Genomic DNA, 21,225 nt, shown 5'->3' with positions numbered 1-21,225 from the left:
TTAGGTGGACATAAAAGATCAAACAGCATTATTCGAGTTTTCCCTGGTGTGCTGGAAAATAGTCACCCCCCCAACCAACATCTCTTAAAAATAGTTAATTTAGCCATTTGTCTCATAACTACATGTGGGCCCTTGTTTTAAACACATTAGTTGCTGCGTTTCCTACATTATAACAGTGACTACACTTAAAAAGTGCTTCAGCACTTTGGGATGTTAGAGGTTGTGCTAAGCACTGAATAAATGCAGTTCTTGCTTTCCTCTAGCAACGTATGGGGACTGAAAATGAATCTCTTCCATTGGAGAATGCTTCTATTCTCTCTGAAAGCTCCTCACAAGAGGGACATCGACTCTGGATTGGCAACCTCGATTCCAGGTTAACCGAGTAAGTACAGCAAATGTTAGTTTGTTTTCCAAATAGTGTTCAGACTCAAAATGTTGTCACTCGGGTTGTCTAATGAATAAAGGTTGGAGAGGTTAGGTTTGTATCCATTAGAGTTTAGAAGAGTAAGAGGTGACTTGGTTGAAACCTTTAAGACTCTAAGGGGTCTTGGCAAGGTGGATGTGGAGAGGATGGCTCCTCTTGTCGGAGAATCTAGAACTCTTTAAAAATCAGGGATTGCTCATTTAAGACAGAGATGAGGAGAAGTGTGTTTTCTCAGAGGATTGAGAGTCCCTGGAACTCTCTTCCTCAAAAGACAGTGGAAGCAGAATCTTTGAATATTTTTAAGGTAGAGCTAGATAGATTCTTGATTAACAAGGGGGTAAAAGGTTATCGGGATAGACAGGAGTGTGGGGTTGAAGTTACAATCAGATCAGCATGAGCTTATTGAATGGCGAAACAGGCTGGAGGAACTGAGTGGTCGACTCCTGCTCATATGTACATATGCTATCTATAAGCATTATGCTGGATTTTAAAAATATATTTAATACCCATATTTATGTTGGCTATTAAACAAATACCACATGTATCTTTCAGTTCTGATTTACACTTGTCTCCTGTGGAGTAGCATTAACATAAATCTAGTATCTGTGCTGTATTGTACCATGATCGGGAAGAATCAGATATTGATTTAAAATTATTAATCTACTCAAATTAAAGTGCAATATGCAAGTTGACAGCATACAATCGCCAGTAATTTGGAACAGATTTGCTCTTTTTGCTTTACTTTGCTTCCATTTTCTCCACTGTCCCATTCCACCTTTTAAGGGAAACTGCCCAGAAGACTTCAGCCAACATTAGCAAAACTAGAGGGGGGAGTCAAAGCCTTCATAATTGGATTGGGCTGCTAAATAAGTGCCACCCACATATTTTTAGTTCTGTATTTCGCTGGCCTGTAGAGCAATGTTAATATGACACATCTAATATCTCCAACCCACAGGAATGTGCAGGTTAGGTGGATTGGCCATGCTAAATTATCTCTTCATGTCAGGAGTATTTGCGGGGTAAATATGTGGGGTTACGGAGATAGGGCTCGGGTGGGATTGTTGTCAGTGCAAGCTTGATGGGCTGAATGGCCTCTTTCTGTCTATGATCTGTGATATTTCAGCAAATTCACGGAGTTATGCCTAAACAGAGGTTTAAAAATGTCTTTTTAAGAAGTTGCATCTAACTATGAAACTTGTTTATTAATCTATAAGAATATGTTGCTACATTTTTGATATACGAGACTGCGTTGCTACATTTCAGTAACTCTGTTTCACATTGTTTTTGCTTTAATGGGGCCTGTATTCTTTTTTAACATTGTGAGATTAGTTTTAACTTCATTTCGCAACAATCTTTCCTGCATGACCAGTTCAACACCACTTTGGAGTGGTCCCCTCCACTGCTCCCAGGCCCTCTAATCCATGGCTCCATAACTGCCCCGGGCCCTTGGACTCTCAGCCCCTCTCGCTCCCGGCCCTTCCCACTCTTGGATCCGTTCCTGGCCCCTCTCGAGCCTGCAGCCCCTCCGTTCCCTGATTCACCCTCTCGCCGATCCCATGTTCCTGTTCATAATCCAGATCCAATCCAAAATTGGTGCTCCATGGTTGTGAAAGTGCAAGTCCCAATAATGCAGAAGTGCCAAGCTGGGGTTGTTATAATCTGAGTTATTTTTTAACTGAAGTGGCTCCTCCTGCCTCTTGCCACTCATCACCAGAGCCTTCGCTCACAGCGAAGGTTCAGTAAGGGAAGCGGCATGGAGGAGTTGTTTTTTTTTAAATTTGGTTGTAACAGCCCCAGCTTGGCATTTGCACAACATCGGGACTGGCACTTGCACAACCATAGAGTTCCAGCTTTGGACTGGATCATGAACCGGTTCAAGAGAGAAGGTCATGGGTTAGTCAGGGAGTGGTTGTCCAATGGGATAAAGGATCGGTGGGAGGATGAGTCAGGGATGGGGAGAGGCCACAAATCAGAGGGTCTGGGAGCAATAGGTGCTGCAAGTTGGAGGGTCAGCAAGATGATGGGTCTGCAATGGTCAGGAAGCCCAGAGAGTGGCAAACGGAGGTTCGGGAAGTAGGATCAACAGCGAGCAAGAAGTACTTAAAGTAGAAAGTTCCTTTTATAGTTTTAAATTGATTTTATTTTAAAAGTTATTTCCTTTAACAATTTCGGAATTTATCAGTGTAACATATTTCAACTTGCAGTGTATAATGTTTTCATTTTTTTTTGAATGAGGAATGTCCAACAGAATCTATCTGCAGCTCCTACATTGGTTTAGATGGGAAAATGTGATTTGCTTAAAGTCATTTCACTTAAAGACGCAATTTTCAGGAACGCGACTACAACTAAGTGAAAATCTACATAAAGCACAGAAGGGGGGCTATTTTGCTTGAGTAACCGGCCCTCCCATTTAATCTGCCTCATCTCAGCCTTCAAAGCATCTAGGCAGCTTGCCTCAACCATTTCCTGTGGGAGCATGTTCCACATTCTAGCCAATTGCTGAATAAAGACATTCCTCCTTATTGAATTTATTGGTAACTATCTTGTATTTGTGGCTCGGAGTTTTGAATTCTGCCACGAGTGGAAACATTTCCTCCATATCACCATCCAACTACTGCACATATTTAACACATTTTGTCACGCAGAGGGTGGTGAGTGTCTGGAACAAGCTGCCAGAGGCGGTAGTAGAGGCGGGTACAATTTTGTCTTTTAAAAAGCGTTTAGACAGTTACATGGGTACGATGGGTATAGAGGGATATGGGCCAAACATGGGCAATTGGGACTAGCTTAGTGGTTTAAAAAAGGGTGGCATGGACAAGTTGGGCCAAAGGGCCTGTTTCCATGCTGTAAACCTCTATGCCTCTAATGTCCAAGTCTCCTAGTTCTTTTTTCTAAAGAAAAATGCCCAAATTTGTGCGATTTTTCTCAGTTCCAGTCCTATCCTTGTAAATCTATTCCTCACTTTCTCCAGTGCTTCTATTTCCTTTTTTATAGTATGGTGTTCAGAACTGTGCACAGAGTTTTTAAGGGAAGCCTGATCAGAGTCCTGTTTAGCAGAACCTTACTATTTTTGAATTCAAGACAGTCAGGTATTAATCCCAATGCCTTTGACAATGTTTAATTCCTTTGCCAACCCCTGATTCTGTTTTTAATTATATTTTCACTTGTATTCCTTAGATCCATTTGCTTATCTATCCCATTTAGTTTCTTAGTTTTTAAGATGTAATTGATGTATTTGTTTCTAACAAATCCATTACCTCACATTTCTTCGTGTTGAAGTTAATTTCCCACCGCCGGGTCAGCGGGTTTTCTCGTGTCTTGATCCTCGGTGTTGGCTGTATTTTCTGCACAGTTTGGCATCTGAAAATGTTGATGTTGTGATACTTGTTCCTAATTGTAAGTGTAAATTCCAACTAAGTGTTACCAGCATTGTTCAGTGTGTAACACTACTTTCTATCTTTCTATAAAATGAAAAGCTACTCTTTCTCTCTACTTGTGGCCCACTTGCTATCCATGGAGCTATTTGCAGGTTTCCTGACTCCACATACCCTAACCTTTGGCATGAGCTGTTCGATTTCATATTGTTGGTTAAATGGTTTGCTTTAATGTTGACTAAACTTCAAAAGCAGTAAGGTTCTGATTAAAGAAAAGTCCCAGGATATTTCTGTTAAGCATAAAAGTGTTTATAGAATCCATGCAGTGCAGGAGGCCGCCATTTGGCCCATTGAGTCTGTACCGACTCTGAAAGAACATCACCCCACCGCATTTCCACCTAACCTACATATCTTTGGACACAAAGGGGCAATTTAGCACAGCCAATCCACCTAACCTACACATCTTTGGACTGTAGGAGGAAACCCGCGCTGACATGGGGAGAACATGCAAACTGCACACAGACAGTCACCCAAGGCTGAAATTGAACCTGGATCCCTGGCGCTCTGTTATCAAGGATAATTTTTATTCTCTTGCAATGAATTTGGAAGAATGTTTCTTTTGGTGGATGTTCGAATCATGCTGTTGCTGTTTAGTTTTGCAAAAGCAAGAGAAACTTAGTAATATATACATGTATATTTTGTATGGATGTAAAGAATAAGAATTCGGGAGCACATTGAACTACAGTATGATATAGCATCAGGACAAAATGCACCTCCTTCACTCATACCTCCTGCAATTTGTTGCTGGAGTTAAAATGAAAAGTATTAAGTTAGGAGTAGTCACAAAACTCCTATTGCATTCAAAAAATCCTATTCAGCACGACACTCAAAAAAATCTTGTATCATAGCATTGCTTTCAATCTTTCTGTCACATTATATACAGGATTTAACATCATGGTCCAACTTGTTTTAATACACAATCACACCAGAATATTTGTTTTGTCTGGTCAAGGTATCTGAACGTGGTACTGGGTCATTCAATTCAAATGCAAGCATCTTGTGGGTTTTGTTCAGACTTGTGTTTGGCAGTTCTATTTTAATGAGATATACAGACAAGCTTAAGTTTTGTCCTCCCTCGTTAGTTAAAACATTCCTATCTTCTAATTTAATAGTCTTTCTGAACCCCCCCGTGAGAGAGAGGCTGGTGAAGACCCCATGAACAGTCAGCAATGAAACAGCATTTAAGATTAATATTCAGAGTCAATATGGTAGATTGAACCAGGGCAGGACTTACTCAGTTAATGGTAGGGCGTTGGGGAGAGTTACAGAATGAAGAGATCTAGGGGGTACATGTTCATAGCTCCTTGAAAGTGGAGTCACAGGTGGACAGAGTGGTGAAGAAGGCATGCGGCATGCTTGGTTTCATCGGTCAGAACATTGAATACAGGAGTTGGAATGTCTTGCTGAAGTTGTACAAGACATTGGTAAGGCCACACTTGGAATACTGTGTGCAATTCTGGTCACCCCTATTATAGAAAGGATATTATTAAACTAGAAAGAGTGCAGAAAAGATTTACTAGGATGCGACCGGGACTTGATGGATTGAGTTATAAGGAGAGGCTGAATAGACTGGGACTTTTTTCTCTGGAGTGTAGAAGGCTGAGGGATGATCTTATAGAGGTCTATAAAATAATGAGGGGCATAGATCAGCTAGATAATCAATATATTTTCCCAAAGGTAGGGGAGTCTAAAACTAGAAGGCATAGGTTTAAGGTGAGAGGGGAAAGATACAAAAGTGTCCAGAGGGGCAATTTTTTCTCAGAGGGTGGTGAGTGTCTGGAACAAGCTGCCAGAGGTAGTAATAGAGGCGGGTACAATTTTGTCTTTTAAAAAGCATTTAGATAGTTACATGGGTACGATGTGTATAGATGGATATGGGCCAAATGCGGGCAATTGGGATTAGCTTAGGGGTTTTTAAAAAAAGGGCAGCATGGACAAGTTGGGCCGAAGGGCCTGTTTCCATGCTGTAAACCTCTATGACTTTAATATGCCTGGTCCAGTTCAGATTCAAGTTGAGTTATTTTCTGAAGAGGAACTGTACAGTGTTTCATTGCTGCTGTTCATGTGCCTTTTACAGTTTAAAAAATATATACATTTTTGGCAGTTTTGTCATCTAAGCTACAGCCCTGGTCTTCTATTTCCTTAGAAAGTTAAATCACATCAGGATATTATCAGCAAGGTGAAATACAGTCACCAGAGAATTTCTATTTGATTTTGGAATTCACCGACTTACCCAGCGATTGGGCCGGTGAAGGGGTGAGGGTTTGATCGTGGGTGTGGTCTGCGATACTGAACCTGAGAATTTTCTGGAGGAACAGAAGCTGAGAAACACAACAGACTGTATTTTCATTAGGCAGACAGTGTGAACTTGGGTTACGTCAGCTCTACACTGGTTACTGTTGGGATTCGGTCGCAATCCGAGAACTTGAGTTGCAATAGTCTTTAAAACGTTGTGGCAGATCTGAACATAGCATAGTAATATCAGTATCAGGTTCAGCATCTCATTTGTGGTTAAAATAATCCGCATGGGTAATAGATTACTTAATCATTTTATAGCCTTCTACACTGTTAATAAATCTGAATTACAAATGTTTGCTTTTCTACAGGTGTTTAGTAGAATTGCATCACTGTACTGAATACTTGATCATGTCAACACTTTACAAACAAGTTGGGGATCTTGTCATGTATTTGGTGGAGGAATTTTGCTCAGTTTCTCAAAAGGCTAATGATTTATTTGGAAATGCTTGTTAGATTCAGAAAACGTGAGTACTATATTGAAACTGTTCTCGGCTCAAAATGTATAGAGGGTAGGCTTAGCTTGCTTTTGTTAGGCTAAATCTTGGCTTTCATACTTTAAGATGTTGTAGCAGGACTATGTCAGAATAAACTAGCATTGTTCCTCAGGGTACAATCACTGGCGATGATTGATTTAGCATATGTGGTTGACTGCTGTTTTATTGCTTTCGGTGTTTGAGATATTATTGTTTTGAAAGAAGCCTTGACTCTAATGGCAAAAAAGTTTGAATAGTTGTAATACTGCCAGGCGGAAAGCCAGAGGAAGAGGAAAGAGAGAGAATTGGGAAGGCTGCTGTTGTGACTCACGTTCACATCAGTTGTCGGGAAGTAGAAGGCAAACTTGGCCAGCAGTAACATGCATGACCACTCCTTTCTGGGCAGCTGGGGCTTGTTAATTGTGATTGCTGTCACTCTGAAGCCTGCTTTAGAGAATATAATGAGTGCTTGGATCTTTCATTGGTCCTTTTCCAAAGCCTCAAATCACCACCAATATGAGGGGATCAAAATTGCATGCAGTGTTCTAAATATGATTTAGTTGAGGTCTATATAAGCACAAAATTGTGTCCTATGTTTTATTTTAAACAGTGTTGTTAAATAGACTAATACCTTAATTTCTTTGGCTATGGCTTCTAGAGAATGGACTTGAACTTTTGAGAATTCTGAGCTATAACGCCATGGGTCTTTTCTTTACCTAACCAACTCCAGTCTGTTTCATGTGAAGTGTAGGTATACTTAGTGTTAGTCCTACCCACGTACAAAGCATTGCCCTTCACTACTTTAAATGACATTTGTCAGAGTTTGCCCCATTCTCACAATGCATCGAAATCTCCTTGCAGAAATTTGTTCTTCACAGTCCTAACACTTAAATTGTTTCCTCGTCCATAAAATTGCAAGCCATTCCCTACAATGCCTGACACCAATTCCTATGCATCGGCACTAGTAATGTGCCAACAGCCATTCCTAACTTTCTACCTAAGGGGACACAGCCAATTCCTAATCCATTCTAGTCATTTCTCACTGACTCCAACATTTGCAGAGTAACCTATTGTGAGGCATAGCCTACTGTTCCTGCAGGTGTTGTTTAAGTCTACACCATCAGGTGTTTTAAGTTGTGCTTTTCCTAAAGGCAGTTTATTTCCTATAGAGTGGGCTAGGCCATCCATAATATTTTAAATTTGTTATGCTACGTTACCATATAATTATCTAGTGAAAACCATTTTTTATATGATAACATCTCAAAAACATCCAAACTTTGTAAAGCTCCAGTAGATTTCCCCCATTATTATTCTCTTTTCAGCTGCAGGGAAGCCTTTCTTCATACATGGATTAACAATTTGAGTAAATCTGCCTTGTACCCTTTCCATTTCTCTAACGTCCTTCTTATAAGTAGGTGCCCAAAGCAAATTTAAACTTTGGTCCAACTAACATCTTGCACAAATTCCACATCACCACAAACTTGCTTTTGTATTCAATATCCCTGGAATATACCGATGTAAAATCCGATTTGCTGCCTTTCATTGTTCTTACCTACCAACATTTAAAGTTTACCTACACCCCAAATGTCTATTTCTCCAGTCTGTTAAGAATCTTGCTTCTTTGGGTGTATTAACTTTTCCTACATATTTTCTCACTCTATTAACCTGTCTTCTCTCCTGCAATTGCTTGCATGCTTTACAATCTTCAATGGCCCTTAATGACTATATTATTCCTAATACCTGTGTCAAAATAAATTGCCTATAAATAGAAAGCAAAAGCAGGCCCAGACAGATTATTGTGGCAAATGGCTACCCACATCCTGCCAATCTGAAAAACATTATTTATCCACCCCTCCCATCCCCATTTTCTGTTGTGTTTCCTATAACTTGCTTTCTGTGCAGCTACATTTCCTTTAATACTATGTACCATAATTTTCACAGCAGGTTTTTTATAGAAACATAGAAAATATGTGATAGTTTATCCTGTCCTTTCTGAGAACTTGTATTTCTAACAGCCCTTTATCTCTACACTTCATTTAATTTAAAAAATCACACTGAAGCATACCTTTGATATGCTGTGGGCCTCTCCTCTCTTTTCCCCCCTCTCTCCTCTCTTTTCCCCCCTCTCTCCTCTCTTTTCCCCCTCTCTCCTCTCTTTTCCCCCCCTCTCTCCTCACTTTTGCTCTCCTCTCTTTTGCCCCCTCTCTCCTCTCTTTCCCCCCTCTCTCCTTTCTTTCCCCCCCTCTCTCCTTTCTTTCCCCCCTCTCCTCTCTCTTGCCCCCTCTCTCCTCTCTTTTCCCCCCTCTCTCCTCTCTTTTCCCCCCTCTCTCCTCTCTTTCCCCCCCTTTCTCCTCTCTTTCCCCCCCTTTCTCCTCTCTTTCCCCCCTCTCTCCTCTCTTTCCCCCCCTCTCTCCTCTCTTTCCCCCCCTCTCTCCTCTCTTTCCCCCCCTCTCTCCTCTCTTTCCCCCCCTCTCTCCTCTCTTTCCCCCTCTCTCCTCTCTTTCCCCCCCTCTCTCCTCTCTTTCCCCCCCTCTCTCCTCTCTTTCCCCCCTCTCTCCTCTCTTTCCCCCCCTCCTCTCTTTGCCCCCTCTCTCCTCTCTTTGCCCCCTCTCTCCTCTCTTTTGCCCCCTCTCTCCTCTCTTTTGCCTCCTCTCTTTTGCCCCCACTCTCCTCTCTTTTGCCCCCTCTCTCCTCTCTTTTGCCCCCTCTCTCCTCTCTTTTGCCCCTTCTCTCCTCTCTTTTGCCCCCTCTCTCCTCTCTTTTGCCCCCTCTCTCCTCTCTTTTGCCCCTCTCTCCTCTCTTTTGCCCCCTCTCTCCTCTCTTTTGCCCCCTCTCTCCTCTCTTTTGCCCCTCTCTCCTCTCTTTTGCCCCTCTCTCCTCTCTTTTGCCCCTCTCTCCTCTCTTTTGCCCCCTCTCTCCTCTCTCTTGCCCCCTCTCTCCTCTCTCTTGCCCCCTCTCTCCTCCCTCTTGCCCCCTCTCTCCTCCCTCTTGCCCCCTCTCTCCTCCCTCTTGCCCCCTCTCTCCTCTCTCTTGCCCCCTCTCTCCTCTCTCTTGCCCCCTCTCTCCTCTCTCTTGCCCCCTCTCTCCTCTCTCTTGCCCCCTCTCTCCTCTCTCTTGCCCCCTCTCTCCTCTCTCTTGCCCCCTCTCTCCTCTCTCTTGCCCCCTCTCTCCTCTCTCTTGCCCCCTCTCTCCTCTCTCTTGCCCCCTCTCTCCTCTCTCTTGCCCCCTCTCTCCTCTCTCTTGCCCCCTCTCTCCTCTCTCTTGCCCCCTCTCTCCTCTCTCTTGCCCCCTCTCTCCTCTCTCTTGCCCCCTCTCTCCTCTCTCTTGCCCCCTCTCTCCTCTCTCTTGCCCCCTCTCTCCTCTCTCTTGCCCCCTCTCTCCTCTCTCTTGCCCCCTCTCTCCTCTCTCTTGCCCCCTCTCTCCTCTCTCTTGCCCCCTCTCTCCTCTCTCTTGCCCCCTCTCTCCTCTCTCTTGCCCCCTCTCTCCTCTCTCTTGTCTCCTCTCTCTTGCCCCCTCTCTCCTCTCTCTTGCCCCCTCTCTCCTCTCTCTTGCCCCCTCTCTCCTCTCTCTTGCCCCCACTCTCCTCTCTCTTGCCCCCTCTCTCCTCTCTCTTGCCCCCTCTCTCCTCTCTCTTGCCCCCTCTCTCCTCTCTCTTGCCCCCTCTCTCCTCTCTCTTGCCCCCTCTCTCCTCTCTCTTGCCCCCTCTCTCCTCTCTCTTGCCCCCTCTCTCCTCTCTCTTGCCCCCTCTCTCCTCTCTCTTGCCTCCTCTCTCTTGCCCCCTCTCTCCTCTCTCTTGCCCCCTCTCTCCTCTCTCTTGCCCCCTCTCTCCTCTCTCTTGCCCCCTCTCTCCTCTCTCTTGCCCCCTCTCTCCTCTCTCTTGCCCCCTCTCTCCTCTCTCTTGCCCCCTCTCTCCTCTCTCTTGCCCCCTCTCTCCTCTCTCTTGCCCCCTCTCTCCTCTCTCTTGCCCCCTCTCTCCTCTCTCTTGCCCCCTCTCTCCTCTCTCTTGCCCCCTCTCTCCTCTCTCTTGCCCCCTCTCTCCTCTCTCTTGCCCCCTCTCTCCTCTCTCTTGCCCCCTCTCTCCTCTCTCTTGCCCCCTCTCTCCTCTCTCTTGCCCCCTCTCTCCTCTCTCTTGCCCCCTCTCTCCTCTCTCTTGCCCCCTCTCTCCTCTCTCTTGCCCCCTCTCTCCTCTCTCTTGCCCCCTCTCTCATCTCTCTTGCCCCCTCTCTCCTCTCTCTTGCCCCCTCTCTCCTCTCTCTTGCCCCCTCTCTCCTCTCTCTTGCCCCCTCTCTCCTCTCTCTTGCCCCCTCTCTCCTCTCTCTTGCCCCCTCTCTCCTCTCTCTTGCCCCCTCTCTCCTCTCTCTTGCCCCCTCTCTCCTCTCTCTTGCCCCCTCTCTCCTCTCTCTTGCCCCCTCTCTCCTCTCTCTTGCCCCCTCTCTCCTCTCTCTTGCCCCCTCTCTCCTCTCTCTTGCCCCCTCTCTCCTCTCTCTTGCCCCCTCTCTCCTCTTTTCCCCCCCTCTCTCCTCTCTTTTTCCCCCCCTCTCTCCTCTCTTTTTCCCCCCCTCTCTCCTCTCTTTTTCCCCCCTCTCTCCTCTCTTTTTCCCCCCCTCTCTCCTCTCTTTTTCCCCCCCTCTCTCCTCTCTTTTTCCCCCCCTCTCTCCTCTCTTTTTCCCCCCCTCTCTCCTCTCTTTTTCCCCCCCTCTCTCCTCTCTTTTTCCCCCCTCTCTCCTCTCTTTTTCCCCCCCTCTCTCCTCTCTTTTTCCCCCCCTCTCTCCTCTCTTTTTCCCCCCCTCTCTCCTCTCTTTTTCCCCCCCTCTCTCCTCTGTTTTTCCCCCCCTCTCTCCTCTCTTTTTCCCCCCCTCTCTCCTCTCTTTTTCCCCCCCTCTCTTTTCCCCCCTCTCTCCTCTCTTTTTTCCCCCCTCTCTCCTCTCTTTTTTCCCCCCTCTCTCCTCTCTTTTTTCCCCCCTCTCTCCTCTCTTTTTTCCCCCCTCTCTCCTCTCTTTTTTCCCCCCTCTCTCCTCTCTTTTTCCCCCTCTCTCCTCTCTTTTTTCCCCCCCTCTCCTCTCTTTTTTCCCCCCTCTCTCCTCTCTTTTTTCCCCCCTCTCTCCTCTCTTTTTTCCCCCCTCTCTCCTCTCTTTTTTCCCCCCTCTCTCCTCTCTTTTTTCCCCCCTCTCTCCTCTCTTTTTTCCCCCCTCTCTCCCTTTTTTCCCCCCTCTCTCCTCTCTTTTTTCCCCCCTCTCTCCTCTCTTTTTTCCCCCCTCTCTCCTCTCTTTTTTCCCCCCTCTCTCCTCTCTTTTTTCCCCCCTCTCTCCTCTCTTTTTCCCCCCTCTCTCCTCTCTTTTTTCCCCCCTCTCTCCTCTCTTTTTTCCCCCCTCTCTCCTCTCTTTTTTCCCCCCTCTCTCCTCTCTTTTTTCCCCCCTCTCTCCTCTCTTTTTTCCCCCCCTCTCTCCTCTCTTTTTTCCCCCCTCTCTCCTCTCTTTTTTCCCCCCTCCAATGCAGAGTGGTAAAGCCAGTTTTGGCACCTGAACTACTGGGTTTTATAATTAGATTATTGAGACTAGCAAAAGTCGAAGTGAGCGTGTACCAATTCTAATCTGTTTAACTCCACATTAGGCACTACTTTTTCTGATTATGTCATCAGGAAATCTTGCCAGTGCAGAAAGTGCTTTTCAAAAACAAAGACAGCAATGAATTTTTTTGGCTAAATCATGAAGAATAGTGGCACCTTAAATGCTTGCTTAAGCTATTAAGAAACAGAAGTGTGATTTTTGGCTCCCCTTTGGAAGTAAATGACATCCCAGAAATCTTTTCTTTTAAATCCCGCTTTAAGAACTTCCCAGGTGTCAGCATGACTTCACCCCTGAAAACACTCATTGCCTCTTAATAATTGTGCGGTGTGGAACTCAACCATGTGGACCAAGCAGGTTCCAGAACAAATCTCAGCCCCTTCTGGGTTATCCAATCACCAGAAAGCAGCAACATATCCTGCCTAGACTGGAGTGGGGTGGAATTATCTGAGATTTCCTAAATTGGATAAAGAGTTTAAAAAGAAAATAAACTTACAACAGACATGTTCCAGGAGATACTTCCATACAGATTGTTATTGAAGTATGAAGGTGAGGATTTAAAGATTTAATTGAGTAAAGCACATATTCACAACATAGATATTGCAATTATCTTCAATTTGAACCCAAAAGCAACAGGGTTTGTTTGAAGCTGATGATCTGAATATGCTGAACGACTTTCTAGCACACCCAGATTTTAGATCTTTTGTAGCTTTTCTTGCTAAACTCTCAACCTTTGTGATAAAAGCGAAATACTGCGGATGCTGGAATCTGAAACAAAAGCAGAAAATGCTGGAAAATCTCAGCAGGTCTGACAGCACCTGTGGGGAGAGCATAGAGCCAACATTTCAAGTCATGATGACTCTTTGTCAGAGCTCTGACGAAGGGTCGTCTATATTTGAAACGTTGGCTCTATTCTCCCCCCCACAGATGTTCGCAACTATTGTGTATGCATTTGCACTAGTTTTCAAATAACTGCAGTCTTTAAGCTACTTGTAATTAAGTTAGCAATAGTATCTTAATAGTATTTTTCTACCTTTAGCAGGTGTTTTGAAACATTCCAAAGAAATAATATGCGTTTACATAGTGCCTTTATCATCCCAGAACATTCTAAAGTACTTCATAGCCAATTGAATATTTTTGAAGTGTAATCACTGTGGTAATGTAGGGATGATGTGGAGATGCCGGCGTTGGACTGGGGTAAACACAGTAAGAGTTTTAACAACACCAGGTTAAAGTCCAACAGGTTTATTTGGTAGCAAACACCACTCCACTCCACCTGACGAAGGAGCAGCGCTCCGAAAGCTAATGGTGTTTGCTACCAAATAAACCTGTTGGACTTTAACCTGGTGTTGTTAAAACTCTTACTGTAATGTAGGGAATCATGGCAGATAATTCACTTACTGCCATAAATGACCAGCTTATGATAGTTTGGGGATAAATGTTAGTCAGGACTTTCAAACATTGAACTTTTGTTTTTATATTTAATAAATCTCTCCGACTTGTTATAAGTTGACTAATCTGACTGTCGATTTCTTTGTCGGGTTAGAGCCCATATTCCTTACAAGAAATAACGGAACACTACAGACCAATTAGAGACAGTGGTATAGTGGTATTGTCACTGGACTCAATCCAGAGACCCAGGACATGACCCAGGGACTCGGGTTCAAATCCCGCCAAGATGGCGAAACTTGAGTTCTATAAAAATCTGGAATTAAAAGTCTAATGCTAATCATGAAACCATTGTCGATTGTTGGAAAAACCCACCTGGTTCGCTAATGTCCTTTAGGGAAGGAAATCTGCCGTCCTTACCTGGTCTGGCCTACATGTGACTCCAGATCCACAGCAATGTGGTTGATTCTGAAATGACCTCTGGAATGGAGGGCAGTTAGGGGTGGGCAATAAATGCTGGCCCAGTCAGCGACACTCGTGTCCCATTAAAAAAATTAATGAATAATGTCATCAGGAAAGTGCTGGAATCTGTCATTAGGAAAGTCTTAACTTAGGAACATTTAGTATGATTAGAACAAGTCAACATGATTTTACAAAAGGGGAAATTTATGAGCGTTTTTTTTGAGGATGTAACCAATAGATGAAGTATGTTTGGATTACCATAAGATATTTAATAAAATGCCACACAAGATGTTAATATGCAAGCTGAGAGCTCATTTGTTGGGAGTAATGTATTATCATGGATGGAAAATTGGTTAACGGGCAAGAAACAAAGAGTAGGAATTGTTATGAACCCCGCTGATGTTCAATGTGAGAGCATCCCAAATCCCAGAGAGGAAGCTTGGAATGCCGGTTCTTAACTATGTATTTTTGCAATTTGGAAGAAACGTGGGAAAAGAGATGAAACCCAGTGAGGAAAGAAGTCAGTCTCTTTGTAAATTATTCAAATAACAAAATATTTATTAAACTATAAAACGCACAGCAAGAAAGGCAATCGGAATGAACCACATCTACAATTAACTACAATAATGGTCACCCAGACCATATATTTAAATTGACCCCAATCAAAATCTATCTACTTTCCTAAGCTCCGAGAATACACCCCCCCAAAACAACAACAAAAGTTTTAGCACTGAGTCAAATCCAACAAATAATTCCCACAGGATCTGTAGATTTATTTGGGGGCCATTCTTCTAGTTTAGAGTCGAACATATGGGATCTAACACAAACATATTTCATTCCACCTTCTTAACAGAGTAAACATGGCATTTTCAAGTTGTCAGGGTGTAATTAATGGAGTACAGCGAGAATCAGTGCTGGGGCCTCAGCTATTTACAATCTATGTTGATGACTTGAATGGAGAATAATGTATCAAAGTTTGCTGACAGTGTAGACTTGGGTGAGAATGTAAGCTATGAGGAGGACACAAACAACCTGCATAGAGATACAGAGAAGAAGTGGGTGAAGTATACAAGAAACGTGGAAAGTTAGCTTACAGATACAGCAAACAGGTAGGAAGGTAAATGACATGTTAACCTTTGTTGCATGGGGATTGGGCTACTAGGATAAGGACACTCGGTAGCAGTTATATAGGGCTTTGGTGAGACCATACCTGGAATACTTTCAGCAGCTTTGGTCTCCATTTTAAGGAAGGATATTGGAGGCGGTACAATGAAGGCTCTCTAGATTGGGTCCTGAGATTAGAGGACTGTCCTATGATGGGGTACTGTGTACGTTGGGCCTATATTCTCTGGAATTTAGAAGAATGTGAGTTGATCTCTAAAACACACATGATTCTGACAGGATAGACATTGAGTGTTTTTTTTTCTCCCCCGGGATTCTACAACACGGGCATAGTCTCAGGATAAGGGGTCAATCATTTCATTATTTCTTAAATTCATTTACGGGATGTGGGCATCACTGGCTGGCCAGCATTTATTGCCCATCCCTAGTTGCCCTTGGGAAGGTGGTGATGAACTGCCTCCTCGAACCTCTGTAGTTTGAGGTGTAGGTACACCCACAGTGCTGTTAGGGAGGGAGTTCCAAGATTTTGACCCAGCGACAGTGAAGGAACTAAGGACTAAGATGAGGAGAAATTTCTTCACTGAGGTTTATGATTTTTTGGGAATTCTTTATCCCATATGGTTGTTGAAACTCCATTGTTGAGTCTGTTCAAGACTGAGTTTGATAGATTTTTGATCTCCCAGGGAATCTGGGGTATGGGAAGGGGGCAGGAAATGGAATGGAGGTAAAAGATCAGTCATGATCGTATTGACTGAAGGAGTAAGTTCAAAGGGTTGTGTGGCAGACTCCATATGTATCTTGTATTCTTAACTTGTGACTGCTCCACAATATTTTGAAATGTGAAAGTTTTATAAATGTATGCCTCAACAGTTTGCGTTTTATGTATGCGTATAAACTTTAGTAGTCATGATGTGGAGATGCCGGCGTTGAACTGGGGTAAACACGGTAAGGAGTCTGACAACACCAGGTTAAAGTCCAACAGGTTTATTTGGTAGCCACGAGTGGCGTTTGCTACCAAATAAACCTGTTGGACTTTAACCTGGTGTTGTTAGACTCCTTACTGTATAAACTTTAGTACAGCTCTCTCTCCATAAGATGCTAGATGGGTCATTTTTGAAAATAGTGCCTCCGAACTCCATACAGAAACCCTGTGGAGAAAATTAAAGGAAGCTGGGAATGCATCTCCCATGTTGCGGCTCAAGTATTACTTCATGTAGGAAAGCCCAATGTCCCAACATCCCTACAAAGGGGACACAGTGCAGCGCCAGTAAGGTCAAGGACTGGGGAGGGAGGGAAAGACCTGGAGGCCGTCATTACAGGAGGGAGAAGAATGCTGCATCCCATGGACCAGTCCGATTGCTAAAAAATCAGCATTGCCCGGGAAAGGAAAGGCAAAGATCGTGTGAATCCCACAGGAATTTCAAATTGCTGGAAGATGATGTAGATTCTGGGCCAATGGAATCGTCAGGCAGAGTAGTTGGACAGATGTTCTTGAGATTGCTGTGTGCTTTGATCAGTATTTCTGCTATGTACCATGAACTTTATCTTTCTCTGTCCACCTATATTTCCACCTTTTATTTCAAATAAACCTGTTGGACTATAACCTGGTGTCGTGTGACCCCAGTCCAACACCGGCCTCTCCACATCATGGCCATCTTTGTTTCTTTATTGATCTATCTCGCCCTCGAACCTCCTCTCCTGATTTCTTTCTGTTCCTTGGTTTGTTTGTGTGACTTTCTATTGGTTTTGTGTCTCTTTGCCTTACTCTATATCATGATGTGGAGCTACCAGCGTTGGACTGGGGTATGCACAGTGGGCTCCACTCACCTGATGAAGGAGCAGCACTCCGAAAGCTCGTGATTCCAAATAAATCTGTTGGACTTTAATCTGGTGTGGTGAGACTTCTTACGTAATCCATATCAACGATATCTTTCTATATTGCCACCTCTTTGAAAAATAAGTTCCTGCTCTGACCCATAATTCCTGTAATTCTGACTGTCCTCTCTTTACCCCTACCTCTTATACATTCTTCATATGTACCATTATATCTGTAAGAATTCTATTCTCTCAGTCTGTTGTATATTGCAAGCATTCTCTGCTCCCTATTTTGTGTTGTTAAACCTGTGTCTTGCCTTCACGCCTTTCTTGTCGTGTTTGATTCCCCATTGGTTTCTTAAATGCTTATCTCTGTCTCAGAAACTGATCTCTTTCTTTCAGCCCAACTCCTCCCCTAGCTTCTGATTTCTGCCGCGCGTGTAAACCTTTCTGTTTTACTTTAATATCACATAAGCCATAAATCAATGGAATTAAAATTTGAAATGCTTCTGTAAACTCCTGACATCTAGATCTGTACTTTGTTGTGCATTCCTTGCAACTTCTTAAAGCCCTCAAACTCCCTTTGGGAAAAGGGTATATTTGTCTAGCCTCAGTGGGTGGTGACTGGGAAGGTGAGCACCTCTGTACGTGAAGGTCACTGCTAGAGGGAAAATAAGGGAAGCTACTAATATACCTCCCAAAGCTACTGCATTTGAATTATCAGCACAGTTAGACTGTTTGTCACGTTAGTATGGTTTCACTCCAAACTGCGTGTATTAAGAATGGAGGCAAAACCGCAAAAGTAAGGTTACTTTGATTAAAATTTGTCATGTACTTTTATCAGTAAGGTCTTATCAATCAGGGTAAAATGAGGATTTGTGTTAAATTCGATGTTTGGCTATTTTTTTCTTCACTCCCAGCTTTCAGTTTTGGTCCATTATCAACTTCCCAGTTAAGGCTTTCCCATTGTGATACTAAAAGTTATAGAAAGTTGCCGTCTAATGGTTGAATGAAAGGGGGGTCCCACTTAGCACAATAGCTCTTTAAAACGAGAGGCTGAGAAATGTTTTTAAAACCTGGCAGTGAATTGGGTGGAAATGGCTTGTTTGATTGACAAGTTGTGTTTACAGCTGTCGAATCCATTGCTGCTGTTGACCATGTCCTTGAAGCAGAGGTCTGAACCTAAATAGCTGCACTCAAAATCATTTTAAAATTATTCCTCCAGAAAGATTTGGACACTGGATGCCATTGGATTGATTTTATTAGATTGTAATGTCAAACTGATATTGGAAATGGAAGGGGGCTGTCAGCTTTTTGTGCCCTGCTGTTGCCATGATATTCTGCACAATAAGTACTCGTGGAAATCTTTCTTTTTCAAGGTTCACCAATAAACTTTTCTCCTCCAACTACCCGTCTTATTTTTGTTGCATGGTATAAATTATTATATTTTCGTTTTGTATGGGAGTGAGATACCAGAGGAAATACGTTGAAAGTGGCTTTGAGTTGACATGTGCAGAATCCCAAAGTTGGTGCTACTCAAAACCAGAACTGTCTGAAGTCTTGGCAAAAGAAATTGCCCCACTTTTTAATTGAAGGGAGAGGAAAAAGAAACATTATTCCCAAAAAATGAAACATTTTTCCCTGTCGTGTTGTCCTTTTTACATATTCTCTTTTGGAATATTCCCTTTTGGTTAAGCTAAATAAAAAGATTTCTCCCCAACCATTTACACTTTTGCTTTTCTGTCACTAACCATGTCCGCCCATGACACTCCCCACATAGTACTCATTCTGCTAATATGCCTGTTCTGATGTTCATTGCACAATCCCCTGAATTAAACTTGTGTATTCAACAGATACAAGTCATGGCATTCTGATTCTTGATGTGCAGGAGGTTCCTATACTGAGTTTTACAAAATGTTCCAGCTTGGGATAAAAGCAAGGCCTTAAATAGAGCCCTCAGTAAACCACCTATTTGAATTTACAGTTGAGGCTACACACAAAGTTTGTTAAAACTATGTGTGGATGCACAGGTTTATTTGACGGTGATATTCAATTGTGAAATGCCTGTCACTGCATTCATGTTAACGATATTTTCCCCTGTTTTGCAGATATAACCTTCTAAAGCTTCTCCAGAAATTTGGAAAAGTCAAGCAATTTGACTTTCTATTTCATAAATCGGGTCCACTTGAAGGGCAACCTAGGGGCTACTGTTTTGTCAACTTTGAGACAAAAGAGGTAGGTGTTTTTCCAAGGATATTGCTTTTGGACTGCTTTAGATTAATCAAGGCTTTTTAATTTGGTACTTATGTTGGACACTTGTGTGGAATTAAAGAAATCTGGCAACTAATACTGTTCCTAAATTTAACACTCTTAGTACAGTTAAGTTTTATTTGAAACCTCAATATAAAAGTTGCTTCAATGTTATTTAACAATGGAGCAGCAAAGTGTTTTCAAATAACTGTTTAATATGCATGTCAAAGTCATATTAAACGTTATTTATTTTATCCGTCACGGTTATGGTGTCATTTTAATTTCCTATCTACCAATTTTCTCATCATGTTCTTTAGTCTCTGCTACTGTCACAATTCTATCCAGTTGTCTGTTGTACCTAATTATTATTCATCTTCGTGGCCTTCCCTGTAACTTACCAGCCTATTAACTTAAGTTTCATTCTTGCATTGTAATTTTTATTAATCCCCCAGTATTAGAACAATTTGCCTACAACAACTTTGTCAATCATCCCTCATTCTGCAAACTTAATTAAGTAAAAACAAAAGCTTGGGACATTGGGTGGTTTATCAAGCGGGGGTCACACTTTGTATGTTGCGGCACGCATAAAAAGCCAACATATTGGCTTAAATTACAATGAAAAGGCTCATAGCGGGAAAGCAGAAAACAACAAAGCTCACTTGTTTGAAAACAACCAGCAAGATGGCCAGTATAGTCTTCTGTATGCACAGTCCCTGCTTCAGTAGCACTTTTATATAATCACAGCGGGGGTCACTCATAACAAGCTCACAAAATCTCAATAATTAAATGTTAATGTCAAATACTATCTAAGACTTTACTTTATGCATGTGCTTTATGCCTTCATAATGACTTCATATTTATATCACACCCTTGGAACTTTGTGAATGGAGATTCCTTTTTGTAATGCCTAATAGCCAGTGGCTGTTTTCCTGTTTTAGGAGCAGTCAACAAGCTTACCTGTTCATTTCTCTCAAACCTCACTGAGCATTATTACAGACAGTATTTGTGGTGGGATTTTATCTTTGACTTAATTCCTGGTATTAGATATCAAATTTAATGTACTCTCTGTCATGTACAACAGTCAGTGTTAAATTATACTCGCTCTGGCATCAATTTAGCCCATCAAATCTGTCCTTTTCCACTGTGCCCTATCAAAATTCACAGTGTCTGGGTGTTTAATCATGTATACAAGGCAATTGCATTCAGAACTTGAAGGGATGAATAAAATATTTATATAGAGACCAGTTCCTTTCTATTTTCACAAACCGCCGGGATAAACATTTGAAATTTCTGTAAACCATTGGTTTGGTGAAGGGTTCAAATATTAGAACTTAGTAGCAGCAAAGGAAAATAAAGACCAGATGACCTTTGCAGTGAACATGAGGAAAACCTCCTGAGCCAGTCTGTTTACCAGTCAACTGTACAGACCTTAATAATTGGCGACCTTAGGTGCCCTCCCTCAGGTATTTTTTTTCTATTGACTTCACTTCCCCTCAAATGCTAATAAGGTGCAGTTAATATTTCCCTACAGAGAAAGAAAAATCTAAAACAGCTTTGTGAAAAGTAACCAACCTGGTTTCAACTGTTGATTTTTATTTACCGTAATGTTAAAGTGAGATTTCTTAATTATGTCACGCTAACTTTGTACTTTCTTGACCTGCTTTTAACAAGAGTAGGTACAGAAGCCTTGTTGGCTTTAAAAACAAAAGATATGATTTATTAGCTCTCAGTTGTGTTGGGAGGTTGTGTATGTTGCAGGAGTGGATCCCAGCATTTTGTAAGGTGAAGTACATATGTGAGACTGACTTGTCAAACGCAGAAGTCAGTACATGTTAAATTATACCCTCTTTGGCATCAATTTAGCCCAACACAATGGCACAGCGGTTAGCCCTGCTGCCTCACAATACCAGGGATGTCGGTTCGATTCCCGACTTGGGTCACTGTCTGTGCAAGTCTGCACGTTCTCCCTGTGTCTGCGTGCGTTTCCTCCGGGT

The 21,225-nt window shown here is 42.8% G+C and overlaps 1 protein-coding gene across 1 annotated transcript in view; it reads left to right on the top strand.

Moving 5' to 3' along the window:
• The window catches only part of rbm18 (RNA binding motif protein 18), a 44,794-nt gene that overhangs the window by 3,601 nt on the left and 19,968 nt on the right, over positions 1-21,225 (top strand). Inside the window, exons 2-3 of the mRNA XM_078226571.1 lie at positions 264-382; positions 19,090-19,216. Coding sequence (XP_078082697.1) covers positions 270-382; positions 19,090-19,216 — 240 coding nt within the window. The 5' untranslated portion in view covers positions 264-269. The remainder of the gene's footprint in view (positions 1-263; positions 383-19,089; positions 19,217-21,225) is intronic.

Source organism: Mustelus asterias, chromosome 13 (assembly GCF_964213995.1).
Source record: "Mustelus asterias chromosome 13, sMusAst1.hap1.1, whole genome shotgun sequence".
Lineage (NCBI taxonomy): Eukaryota > Metazoa > Chordata > Chondrichthyes > Carcharhiniformes > Triakidae > Mustelus > Mustelus asterias.
The sequence above is the reverse complement of the archived record's forward strand: the minus strand, read 5'-3'. Positions and strand labels throughout refer to the sequence as shown.